This window comes from Hippopotamus amphibius, chromosome 2 (assembly GCF_030028045.1).
Source record: "Hippopotamus amphibius kiboko isolate mHipAmp2 chromosome 2, mHipAmp2.hap2, whole genome shotgun sequence".
Taxonomy (NCBI): Eukaryota; Metazoa; Chordata; class Mammalia; order Artiodactyla; family Hippopotamidae; genus Hippopotamus; species Hippopotamus amphibius.
In genome coordinates this window covers 48,804,299-48,818,145 of record NC_080187.1, presented here as the reverse complement: position 1 = coordinate 48,818,145, position 13,847 = coordinate 48,804,299, and the positions used below count along the sequence as shown (strand labels likewise).

Below are 13,847 nucleotides of genomic sequence, written 5' to 3'. Positions count from 1 at the left end.
ATATTTTGGTTGTCAGATTCATAGAACTATACACCTAAAGTGGGTGAATTTTACTGTATATGTATTATACCTCAGAGTTGACTTAAGCTAGCAACCTTTTTAAAAAAATTAGTGTAGAAAGAATGCTAGATTTAGCATTTACAATGATTGATTCAGGCAAAGGACCTTGAATGGATGCTAAAACCATGAAGCGAAATGTTATTGTGGAACAGCATATTGGCATCACCCCCATACATTATTGCTAATCTTTATAATTTGAAGAGCTCTGGGCAGTCATTACCTTAAGCAAGTGATCAGTCATATTTCTCAACTAGATGAGAACTAGACATTTTGTGCCTCCTGACTTGGAGTAATGTGGAATACACAGCAGCAGCATGAACTATTCTTGTCAAAAAAAAAAAAAAATCTTATACCTGGATCTAATCAAGCCTTTAAACCAAACTTCCACTTTGCAGAACTATAGCACATAAAGCAATGAGTTAAATTACACCAAGAGAAAACAATCTGACAAATACAGAATCTGGAATGTTCTCAAAGACAACTTGCCTGGTATTTTCAAAAACATCAGTGTACATGTATAACTGATTCACTTTGCTGTATACCTGCAACTAACACAACATTGCAAATCAACTATACTCCAATAAAAATAAAAAAATAGTAATTGAAAGAAAATCAGTGTAATAGAGGATAAAAGAGGTAGACCCTTCTAGATCAAAAGAGATAGTAAACTGAACTTGAATACTGATTTGGGGGATGAGGGAGTGGTTGAGGAAATTTCAGTGTAGACTGGCTACATTCAGTGGTATTAGAGAGTTATTTTTCATTTTTCTGAGGTTGGTCAGAATATTATAGTTAAGTAGGAGAAAGTCTTTATTTCTAGGACATACATGATTGAGAGGTGAAGTGTCTTGATGTTTGCAACTTATTTTAAGTGTAACACACACGTAAAAAGCGAATAGGTAAAATGGAAAATATTAACAGTAGTCTCTAGAGAGTGTGTATGGCTAGGTGTTAGTATTATTGTTTTAACTTTTCTTTACATGTTTGCATTTTTCATAATAGAGGTGAATGTTTTTAGAACTCATTTGGGAGAAAGTATTTGTTGAAGATGGCCTTATGCTTTGCAGTGCATTTCTATAGAGCTTATGAATATCAGGCATCTGTATCTACATTGCTCACCTGAAAATAACTTTTTACTACACTGTATTTGTCATTGTATAACGCCATCTTACTTTGAGAACTAGGGTAGAAAACAGCTCTGTGACATGCTTTGCATTGTAAGGATGTTTTTGAGAGCATTGTTTACTGTACTGTATGGTGTCCTTTTGGGGAAAATGAAACTGGGTTTCAGTAAGAAGAATAGTTGTGCTGCTTCTGAGAAACTGGATTTGGGCATGTTACAGACATTGAATCAGGTAGGCGAGCAGAGCTCATGTGTTTTTGACTGCTAGAAAACTCACATCTCACTTGTGGCCCATCTCTAGCAAGTGTACTTCCCAGCTGTACTCCTGACTGCTTTGTAATTTTCCCTACCAACTCTCATTTTTCCCTCAATCTGATTCCCTCATGTATTTTTTGGTTATATTTATTTTGTGAGATACTTTATGCCCACTAATGTACTAGCCATCTTAAAAGGATTTAAAATAATACAGTTTGTGATTTGAAAGTCACAACCTAAAATACAGATTTTCACATTATTATTATTAGTCATATAATATCTTGCTCCTAAATTCAGAGATCCTTTATCCTCTAACCAAATTTAGAATAAAGGAGTGTTACTAGAAAATTCAAAAATATATACTTCTAAGTAGAGTTAAACTATAAAAATCTGTTTTCTGGAGTAACACTGTTGTAGCTATATTGGCAGCAAATACTTTATTTTATTGTAAGGCAGGGGAGAGAACAAGGCCATTCCATTCCATGGAAATGGAAATTCAGCTGCAGTTAGAACTGTCATTTTTCTTGAGAATTCCATTTTTTAATTTTTTTCAATTAATTAAGGAAAGTAAAATGTGCCATTGTTTTACCTTTAGCATTTCTGAAAGTATTAAGATGTACCAAAAATCCTAATGAAAGATTATATTAGTTGCTCTTGAATGATATTCAGTTTCTCCCCCCACACACAATAGTATCTTCCTTCTGTTAAATATTTTATAATTTATAAAATATTTTTCAGCATCAGCATATTGATACAGATGTTATATTTACAGTTTTCTCTTGCTGCCTTCTTGGGTGTTGAAGTCCTCACCCAGTTTCTTTTGGGGATTGCTGTATTATATTGTGTATATCAATATTACCACTGATTTCTTGTCGGCCAACAGAATGTTTAAAACAGGGGTAACAGCACTTACTATAAAATATGTATGATTTAATAATGGCTAAGACAGTTTTGAAGACTTTCTGTGTATATGAAATAGGAGTGTCTTCTGAAACATCTTAAGTTTATGCTAACTTTTTAAAAGAGGTATTCATTGATAAGGAAGGTTTTCTTTTTTTAACTGAGATTCTTAAGTCCCGTGGAATCTTCCACTGATGATTTTTTTCCTTTAAAGATCTGGAAAGTAGCTTGTTAAATTAAATGATCTTTAGAGGCGTTTGTACTTGTAAAATGAAAATGTTTTCATTTTATATTTGAACATGATGAAATCATAACCTTAAAAACCTATTATCTTCTACCGTGAGGGACATGCTAAAGTTAATTGCCAAAACAGAGTTAGTTGTAAACATAGGTGCGAGTGAGGTAAGATTGCCATCTGCTTTCCTCCAGGCAGAGTGATTCCTAGAACTAGAATTTAGCTTTTCTTGCTCACATCTCTGGAATTCACTTTTTCTAGTTTGCCAAAATATGGTAAAAACGAGGTACACAGTTTCCTTTCTGCAGTTATTTTTAAGTGAAAGTACTATTCATTCTCATTCATTCATTCCTTTTCTCACTCATTTTTTAACACGTGAAAATCAAGTTTAATTTTTTATTAGTGCCTGCTGGTCATGTGAATGCTGTACAACATCTCCATTTATACTGCTTCACACATCACTCACAGGACAAGTTCCCACAAAGACCTCTTTTGTTCTGCTGTTGATCCACCCTAAAGAAACCAGTTTCCAAACTATGCACAGCTTTGTAAATCAAGATGAACTGGTCAGAAATTGGATACAATAATAAGCAAGAAACCATAATGCTTCCTAGTTAACAAGTAAAGTGTGTTGTATATAATAAAATTGCAGATAATTAGATGGTGTGCATTCTAAGAATATTCTAATTAGAAAATTTATATCACATTCATATTATAATCATAGGTCAAGTCAGTAGTTTGTTTCTATTATTGTTAGAGTTAGGAAAATATAAGCAATGCTTTTGATAAGATATTCTAGACAGCAGAGGGCAGTGAGAATAAAAGATGAAATGTGAACCTTAGTTCTGGGTATTTCTTAGCAAGCCCTGTATATGCTAACTAAGTGTCAAGGTTGATAAGAAGAGGAGTTTGGTATTAGGCACAGATTTCCTTCTTTCTGGCAACACTCAGTGAACCACAGAAAAGAGGGAATATAGTGGCATGCAGAATTTTTCTCAGGGACTCTCCATGTAGGTCAGGAAGAAAAGAATACCTGTACACAATTCATAAGTAACACAATATGTTTTTCACCACAGTTAAATTCAAACATAATGTATTCACAGCTTAATTTATGGTTTTTGAAAATAGCCTTGAAATATTTTCTCTTTGTCATTATTTTACCTTCTTGGTTAGAACTTTAAAGACTATCAAGCACTGTTTAGAAGTTTTATTTTCTTTCAGATGATTTCTAAACGTTGTGCTTTTAACTCAGTATCAAATAACCTTCCAAAGAATCTGCATCTTTTGGGATGCTTTTTTTTTTCTCCTTTTGAAAAATTAAAAAAGGAAACAAAGGAAGCAAAGAAAACTTAAAATGTCCTTTATTCATTAGCCTGACAAGTAGGCAAAAATCAGGCTTCCACAACCAAAGTAAGTTAGAGAATTCTCAGTGTACTTAGTGAAAATATATAGTCTAAGTCCTGAGTCAAATGAATGTGTTATAAAATATAAAGCTGTTGTGTGAACACATGACACTTTAAAAAATTTCCCTTCCTCCTTATTTCCCAACACATTTTGAGAAGAATATTGTTTAGAATATTGTAAAGAATAAAAATGTTTTTTTCCCCTCATAAAGCCTCTTTTCTACCATAGTCACATGCACATATTTATTTTCTGTTTTGAAGAAACCAGTTAGCAAGGTAACTTTTCTAAGATATCTTTACATGAGAATACCAAAGGATTAAGTTGAATAATTAAATACCTTCTTGCTTCCAGCTGTTTCTCCCTGGCTCTCCCTACTCAAGTTTCTTAGTCTCTGCTCTCCCCTGCAAACTGACAGTTGGAACTATCTAATTTCTCAGTTTTATTTCTCATTTCTCAAAGGTAAGATTTGAATTGTCAAAACAGTAATCTTAAAATATGAATTAGATTTTCTTCTTTATTACTACATTTTTGGGGGGATATAACGTACATACAGTAAAATGCGTATATCTTGACTATACAGTTTGAGTTGTAAAATAAATGTGCATCAGAATCAATGGGGATGACGTGCTTACAATACTTGTGCCAGGAAATTAAAAAGTTCCCTAGAAGATTCTGAGCTACACCCAGTTAAGGTCTTTGCCTTTGTAAAGAGCCAAATTGATAATGTACATAAAAATACATAGTATACCATAAAATGTTACTCAGGTTAAAATTAGGTTGCTATTTAAAGCAAACTTACAGTTTCTCATGTGCTTTTTGGAGTTTGTAATGCTGGCTAACAAGTAAAATTCTCAATTTGTTTTTCTGTTTCTTTTTAAGAAAATTAATGCAAAACTTCATGATGGAGTGTGTCCGCGTTGTAAAGAAGTTCTTGAGTGGCGTGTAAAATATAGCAAGTACAAACCATTATCAAAGCCTAAAAAATGGTAAGTTAAGTTTCTTAATTACCTCACCAGTAATATCGGTATCATAGTACATGACTTCATTCCCTGATTTTCAAAATTGTGTCCAGATAAATATTAAGGTGAACAGAGAAAAAAATGTCCATTCTTCCATGTGGAATAGGATTTCATCTTACATGCTGAGTCCTGGCTTGTGAAGGCAAGTGGATTGGAAAGGTGGATTCATCATTCACTTCCCTATTCGCCCCTAAATAAATAATGCACCATTTTTATAGCATCTTGTTCATAAAATGAGACTAGGCTTAAGGCAGAGAAATGAAATTTTGTTTTGCAAAATTCTGTCTCCCACTAATGAGATGATAATATTTACTGTTTAATTTACTAAATTAAATAATAATTTTTACCAAAGGGGGTCTTAAAAAGGGTCTGACCTTTTAATTTGACCCATGAAGATTACTGAAATGGCTTAGATTGAGTATCATGAATAAGTCACTAGATTGATAATTTATAATTTCATTCCTTTGAAGTTTTGGGTCTACATGTGTGGGAAGACATTCGGGAACCTTTCTGAAACCTTGAAAATGTTAAAGTATGTGGGCCGAGCAATGGGATTCAGAATGTCCTGCTTGAGCAGTGGAGGAGCTAAGGGTGCGGGGCGTGGAGACTAATATCACCCTGTTTGGCCCTGAAGGACGGCTGGTTAGCCAAAGACGGGTAAGATTCCTCAGAGGAGGAACAACCTAAGACAGGCACAGCCGCAGAGGGGCCAACCGGGGTGGTGCATAGAGCCTTCCTTATATCACCGTGTTTGGCCCTGGAGGATGACTGGTTAGCCAGAGACGGGTAAGATTCCTCAAGGGAGGAACAACCTAAGACAGGCACAGTCGCACAGGGGCCAACAGGGGTGGGGCACAGACCCCTAATATCTGAGAGAGGTCTCCTGCCCCCAGGGCTGTTTTGCTCTCCACCCCCAGCTCAAATCCACACCTGCTCAACTCGGACCCAGGAAGCAAACAAAGATAATTGCCTCAGTCATGTGAGGCCTTTGATTGTTTATGAGTGTACCCTGAGAATGTTAGCTGAAGAACTCAATAAAAGCAACCTGGGATGAATCAGCAGGGCTCTTGATCCTAGAGGTCTTGAGCCCCCCGGTCCCACTTTTCTCTTCAGTCTGTGTCTGTGTCTTCTTCAAGCTTGCGGCACCCGTCACTCACCTCGAGTCGCTGAGCTGGTCTCGGCATACATGAAAAGAGAGTGGAATTTGTTTCTCATCTCTCTGTCCTTTACCTTCATCTGTAATTTTGGGATTCTGTTTTATCAGCTTCATATATATCCTGGTGCTGCTCCCTTACATCCTCAGGCTCAGCTGAGTAAGGGCCATATTGGAGGGTAATTGCTGCCTAAAAGAGAAAACTGATTATTTTAAATATAAAAATTAGCATTAATATGTGATATTATTTTTACAATTATGAGTTTTAATTTGGTAGTCTATGTAGTAGCTATTTAGAATACATTTGTTCATTTTTGCTTTCTTTTCCTTTTAGCTATTCAGTAGTAGCAACTTCCTTAAATGTATTTCCTCTTCCTTTTTGGGAGGAAATTTTAATTAAAGTTTGGAAGCCAGTCTAAATAATAAATATGATATAACCTTTGCTGTTTATTTCTGTTGAAAAATTACGTCAGCCTTTTCGTGGATCTTTAACTCAAGCTATGGGGTAATTGGTTTATTTGAGAATTTTAACAGCTTTGAATGTTTTAATTTGGGCGATTTAGTTTGCTTAAGGTGCTTCTTTTTAATACTGAAAGGTTAAAAACCTCAAGTAAAGATAGATTAGCTTCAGTTTTTTAGAATTTTTATTTCTGTATTGCTATTTCAGAGCAAATTTTTAGAATTAATATAGGTATAGCTGACCCCCTTTTAAATAGCTATACAAGTTTCTCTTGCCTATCTTCCAGTCTTTTCTTTGTATTCTCTAGCATTTCCACCCCACAGAAAACACTTTTAAAGAAAATTTAAAAGTTTTATGCTCATTGGCCCAAATTAGCAGTAGGGAAATTTGGCAACTGTACTATTCAATGCTGGATTTCCATGAATGAATTAACTGTTCCCTACCATAGAAATTAGATGTTGGTTCACTATAAACCATGTAGTTTTAGTTTAATAGGCCTAATACAAGATTTGTAGTTTTTTAAAATATTTTCAACAGGTCTTTCTTTTTATAAAGGTATTTTGAGATTTCATCACTAATCTCCATTTTTCTCTTGGGATTGCTATTTCCTAAAAGAATTTGTATAGGTAATAAGTACTTATGAAGCCATAGAGTTTTAATAGATTTGTGTTATAACAAAGGAAATCATTTAAAAACATTTGTGCCTTATCCATTATCTGCATTTTAGTCTCTTATCTTTAATTTGTGCTGTATCCTTTATGTTTCTCTTCATTGAATGCGCCAGTATATAAAAGATCATATCAATTATACATTTTCCAGATGCTATAATTTGCTATGGAATTTTTGAACTTAGTTATTTTAGACAGCTCTTGAATTTTTGTTCTTTTTGTGTTTTACTTATGGCCTTAATATTTTTATGGCTCCAGAAGAATTTGCATACTATAAATCCTAGAAGAACAAATATTTTATTCAGATAGAAAGACTCAGTTAAAAACAAAAGTGAAAGGAAACAGTATTAGTAGCATATCTTATGCTTAGTTCCAGAAAACTTATAAGACAATAATCTAAGAATAGTTGAATGTGGACACATGAACCCAAAGGTCAGCAACTGTGTCCTGTCATGAAGTCATTGAAGTCCTTGGAGTCAGGGAAGCTCATGGTGATGTTGCCAGTAGCCAGTAGTATGTGACTCAGAGGCCTTCAAGATGAGAGCTACAGAGGACCTCTGGAGCGGACCTCTGGAGCTGCTGTTGTATATCACCCTGAAGCAGATGAGGTTAGCCATAGAATAGCTGCCACTGAAGGCAAAATGAAGGAAATGTATTATGGTACAAATACCAAAGTACAGATAACAAGACATTAAAGGCTAAAGGAGGATCTCTAATAATGAATCCCAAGCTAATACAAAACAAGTGATAACTCATGAGAGACTAAGAAACTACTAGTTAAAACAAGGTCTGAACACATTATTTAGGAGGTCAACTTGCCTCACCTAGAATATCATGTTTCAGATTACATTAGGCATTTTAGAAAGCCTACCTTTCAAACTCCAAACCAAGATTGAGAGTGTTATATAAAGTATAACTCACCTATGTAGACGCTTTGTTGTCTCTGCATATCAAAACTTGACCAGTATTATAAGGGATTTAAATCCACTGATGAAAGATAAAGTAGTATAACTTGTTTTGAAATTTTAAATGTTTTGTTCAAACTAATCACTTATAAGTTAAATTTGTCCTTTGTTAGGATTGGTATAAGAAATTTACTTTGACACTAGATGTGTCTTTTGTGTAAAGATTAATTTTCCAGCACCCTGAATATTACTTTTGGTTAAAATATTGAGCATTGTTGCACTTGTCTGTCACATGTCACAAATTATGTAACCAAATGATGTACATAAAAGTTCAGCAGAACATAAAATGTAGGAGAAGGAGGTGCTGTTTATAAGTGACATTTCTTTTGGAATGAGATGATATTCTGAATATTAGGAAAATTAAAGCCTTTTCTCCCATTTGTTTGGCACGTGAATCACCAGAAACCACACACATCTAGCAAATGTCCACTGTCCATGGGACCTGATACGAAATGTTAGATCCAAGAAAAAGAGTTTGACATCTAAACTCTTCACACTTCTTTGTTTCAACCACGGGAAGCACGGTGTTTGTTAAGTGGCAGAAAATATTTTCATGTTTCTCTTTTTCCTTCAGTAAGGTGATGAACTGTGCTGCAGGATTTTTATAAGCATATTCTTTATGACAGTTTCTCGCAGTTACTGAAAACAACCTTGGACTATTCCCAGAGACTTTTTAGAAAAGAATAGATGTCCTAACTTGAGTTGAAAGAGGGAAGAGTTGAAAACTATGTTTGCTAGAGAGGGATGGGGTGATGGCTCTGATGGAAAGGGATAAAATGCATGTCACCTATTAGTGATGTGTGAACAATGCGATACTGATATGATACTATCCTTTGACATGATAAGATAATTTTAAGTGTCATTGAATAGGCAAAGCTTTAGGTCTTTATAGAAATAAAGTGAAAGGCTCATAAAGATAATGCTGAGTTTTTTATAGCTTCTCATCTCTGTAAAAGCGCTGAGATGAGCTGCCATCCTTGTTTTACACTCTGCCACTTAATCAGAGGTCAGCGAAGTTGTGCCAGGATTTCCCCATCATTTCGGCTCGTGTCTTTGGATTTGAGAAATTGCGAGAAATTGCTACTCCCTGGTGGAAGACTGTTGAGGTGCTCTGACAGACATCTCCCTTAACACCTGAATGGTATAGTCATTATTAAGATTACTAATAGATATAAAAATTGTGGTTCAGGACAAGTCTAAATCTTTTTCTATAAAACCTCATTTTTCAAGAGGAATTCCCTGGTGGTGCAGTGGTGAGGACTCTGAGCTCTCACTGCGGAGGGACAGGGGAGTTCAATCCCTGGTCTGGGAACTAAGATCCTGCAAGTTGCATGGGGAGGCCAACAAAACAAAAAACCTTCATTTTTCAAGTTCCTCGTTTTTGACTTTTGAAAAAAAAACCCCTAAAGATAAATTAAAACCAGTTGTTACCATTCCTGGTCAGTCCCAAGCCATTCATGAACACTATAAATAATTTTAGGTGTGGAACTGAAAATTACTGGAAAAGCAAGAAATCATAAAAATATAAAGTGATCTGTATAACTCTTAAAAAGGAAAGGAATCTTGATCATTTTCACTTAAAACTCATTTATAGACAATTATATTATTTTCCCTGTACTAGAAATACAGATGGTTAAAAGACTGTCCCCTTTCTAAAGCAATGTAAGGAAATAAAATGGGCGCTTTTCTTTCTCTCTCTTTCTCTCTCTCTCTCTCTCTTTTTTTTTCCATTCTGGGCTCAGAGGGATTAAATGTCTTACCCAAGATAAGAAAGTAAAGCAGATGAAGTTAAGATTCAAATGCAAATTGTCCCATTCCAAAGCCCTGTTTTTCTGCGTTCCCCACAGTGATTTCTCAGTATTTTATTATTCATTGAAAAAGTCCTTTTTCCCTCTTCACCTGAGCCTAATACTGTATTAAATTTTATAAAAGTCACTTAAGTTGTTTCTGGAAGTGTTCTACTGCTAAGTACCACATACATAGCCCTGCTATTTTTTTTTTTTTTTTGAAATACATGTATCTAGACAAATAGATTTTACTTTCAAGTCCTGAAATGCCTAAGCTGTTACCTAGAAACTTCTTATGCTTTGTGTTTCAGGTAACCAAGCAACCTTTTTCTCCAAATGTGGTAGGCAAATACCCATATTTGTGTTAGAATCTCTAGCCGTTTTTTTTTTCTCTTCGTACCCATTAAAAAAAAAATCACCAGAAATATAGTGTTAGCTCATGTTTAACATTACCATAGTATTAGAAGAGAAAGAGAGAAGCTAGTATAAAATAGCAACAGGCCACAAACAGATTAGAGTCTGGGAGGGGTGGGTTTTGCCTCCCAGGGGACATTTGGCAATGTCTGGAGACATTTTTGATTGTCATGTCTAGAGAATCTGGGAGGGATGCTACTGGCATATAGTAGGCAGAGGCCATGTGTAGGCTAAATATCCTACAGTGCACAGGGTAGCCCCCACAGCAAAGATATATCCAGCCTGACATGTCAGTAGTGTCTTGGTTGAGAAACCTGTTGCACACAAAATAGGTGGGATACTCGCTGGGTCAAGCCACTGAAACTTCATTTGTATCTAATGAATATATACGATATTCAGCTGGTTTTCAAACTCTTCTGTGGTAGAATTTTTGAATAAAATAAAAGCTTACCCAGGAGTCCGTTGAATACTATAGGCCAAAATGGAACTGCCCTGAATGGAAAGAAGGGAAGTCCAGACCTTAAATGCCCTAAGAAGAATGTTGATTGAAAATAGATTTCATCCTAAAAATATTTCAAGTGAAGAGGAGAAGAGCTGGTATAACATGCCTTGGAAGCACATTGCTCTAGGGATGTCTGACCAGTTTCATGACATGTGGGTGCTTTATGCCTGAAACACTGTTTGCTTTTCATTAAACAGAGTCACTCTCCCGGGTTCTCACATCCAGGTATTGCACTTCTTACTTGATAATTTTAAAATGTATTGCCTCTTAATTTTTATCTCCACTGACTGCTTTGGTGCATCCCTTATCTCTTCATACTTCATTGCATTAGATAAATAAATTCTCCTCTATCTCACCTCTACACCCTTGGACCGGATGAATAAAACGGTGTTTTTAAAAAGGCTTATTTCACATAAGTGTTTCAAGGGCTCTTGTGGGAAAGAGTTGTGTCTCCAGCATCAGGAAGCTAAGTGGAGCTTTGTCCTCACAGAAGTTATGCTTTTATATGTTTACTGTAGTGTGTTGGGGCAATGGAAGTTGGTCGAGCTCTAAAACTGTGGGAGAAAACAAAAAGTAGTACTACTGGTGAGAAAGTGAGGTGTTGCTCAACAGGTCATGCCGCCCTATTGCTTGCCTCTCTAACCAGGTGCTTGCTGCATCTTTACTACAAAGCTTTTTTCTGACCAAATTAGCCAAACTAAATCCTTTAAGATAAGCTTTTTTAGACCAACTGTGTTCTTTATTTTGTTATCTATTTATTTTTGTAGTGGTGGTGAAAAACATATTATTTGCCATCTCAACCCTTTAAAAGTGTGCAGTTCAGTAGTGTTCCATATAATCACATGTGCAACATCTCCAGAGCTTTTTCATCTTGCACGTTTGAAGCTCTATACCCATGTAACAACAGCTGCCCTTTTCTGCTCCCTTCCTCCCAGTTCTTGGTAACCACCATTCTACTTTCTGTTGCTTTCAATTTGACTACTTTAAGTACCTCATAAATGCAGTCATATAGTATATGTCTTTTTGTGACTGGTTTATTTCACTTAGCATAATGACTTCAAGGCTCATTTATGTTGCAGCGTGTGACAGAATTTCCTTCCATTTTTAGCCTGAATAATATTCCATTGTGTGTGTGTGTGTGTGTACATATATATATATATCACATTTTGTTTATCTACTTATCCGTTGGTGGACATTTAGATTGTTTCTGCTTCTTTGCTATTTTGAATACTGCTATATTGTTGGGCAGATATCTCTTCAAGACTCTGTTTTCAGTTCTTTTGCATATATACCCAAAAGTGGGATCGTTGGATCATATGGTAGTTCCATTTTCATGAGGCTTCTCCATACTTTTTTCCATAGTGATCACACTATTTTATAATCTCACTGACAGTGCACAAAGGTTCAAATTTCTCCACATACTTGCCAAAGTATGTTAACCTCTTTACTTTTAAAAGGAAGAAGTATTGTACTCTTAATATCCTGCCTAATAAAAAGTACCACTGCCCTCATTTTTCAAAGAAAGCAAAGTAATGCATAGAAAGCACCAGGTGTATCCACCAGCTAATGGTTAAATCATGACAGTACCTTGCACTCATTCCTTGGTGCTGAATTATTGTACTTGTCCATCAGCTGGCATTCATTACTTGTATTTGTTCATTGAGCAAACACTATAACATGAATCTCCTTGAACCAGTTATAATTAAATTTTAGATACATAGATTCCATTTGTAAGTATCCAAGGTGTACCTGGCTTTCAGTGCTTAGAAACTGAGCTTTACTACTTACCTCATTAGGAGGTACCTGAAAAATAAAATTTGTGATATACAGTGATCAGTCCAAATTGAGCCCTTACTCCTCCATATAATCTGAATTTATAGTGTCTGAGTGAAGATCCATTGTTTAGGTGGCTGATTCTACAATCCACATGTTTTAAACATTTTGACTTGCCTCCCTTTTGATGAATTGTAAAACTGAGCACATTTATCAGCTCTTTGCATTCTAGAAGCACAGCTTCTGTTATTAAAATACACCTTTGACAAATCTCTGAGCCATCATTGGCTTAAAGCTATATTGCATGCATGGGAAAAATAAATAGATTCAAATGAAAAGGAAAAATAAATGGATTTTTAAATGAATTACTTGAGAAAGAATTTTGTGCTTAGTTTTTCATTTCTGAAATTTGGATAAAATATTTATGTCAGGACATCTGAAAATTAAATGCTTTATTGTAGAATCTTCTAATAGAAAAATTGTCTCAGTGCTAATAAACATTGGTGTATAACAAAAGTAATTGGGATGGAAATGCAAAAGCTTTGTATTTTATAATAGGATCATAGCCAGAGAAGGCTCTTAACTTGGTGATATTTTATATAGGGAAATGGCTGCAGATTAACGAACAAAGTTGAATTCCTTAAAAATCGGTAAAAATTGAATGCCTACTTTATGTGTTTATTGCCTAATGACTGGCTTTTTTCCCCTTCCTTCCTTCCTTCCTTCTCTCCCTCCTCTGGCACCGTGTATATATGTTGTATATAGCTATATATAGCATATATATATATTATTGTGGTAAACACTGGCTTTCTATATATTCTTTTATTTTTACCATTTAAAATAAACATAGCAGTTGGATTGTTTATCTAGTTTATAGATTATTAGGCTCTTTCTAATATTGACCCCCCCAAACCCATCATTTTTATTATTAGGGTATTAGACTGGGTGGAAATAGAAGGTGAAGTCTATACCAGTTGTGTTCATTACATTTCACAAATTTTATTGGCTTAGCAAGAAGGATTGGAATTTTTAAGTGTTGAATTAAATTTTGCACCAAATCTAGGTAACATCCCAATCAATTTTGTTGAAATAAATAAATTATTAAACATCACATTACTAGACCAGTGAA

The 13,847-nt window shown here is 35.1% G+C and overlaps 1 protein-coding gene across 2 annotated transcripts in view; it reads left to right on the top strand.

The window, feature by feature from the left end:
* The window catches only part of C2H9orf85 (chromosome 2 C9orf85 homolog), a 56,119-nt gene that overhangs the window by 26,259 nt on the left and 16,013 nt on the right, over nt 1–13,847 (top strand). For both annotated transcript variants that reach the window (XM_057721448.1, XM_057721449.1), the window contains exon 2: nt 4,857–4,963. In XM_057721448.1, coding sequence (XP_057577431.1) covers nt 4,857–4,963 — 107 coding nt within the window. The remainder of the gene's footprint in view (nt 1–4,856; nt 4,964–13,847) is intronic.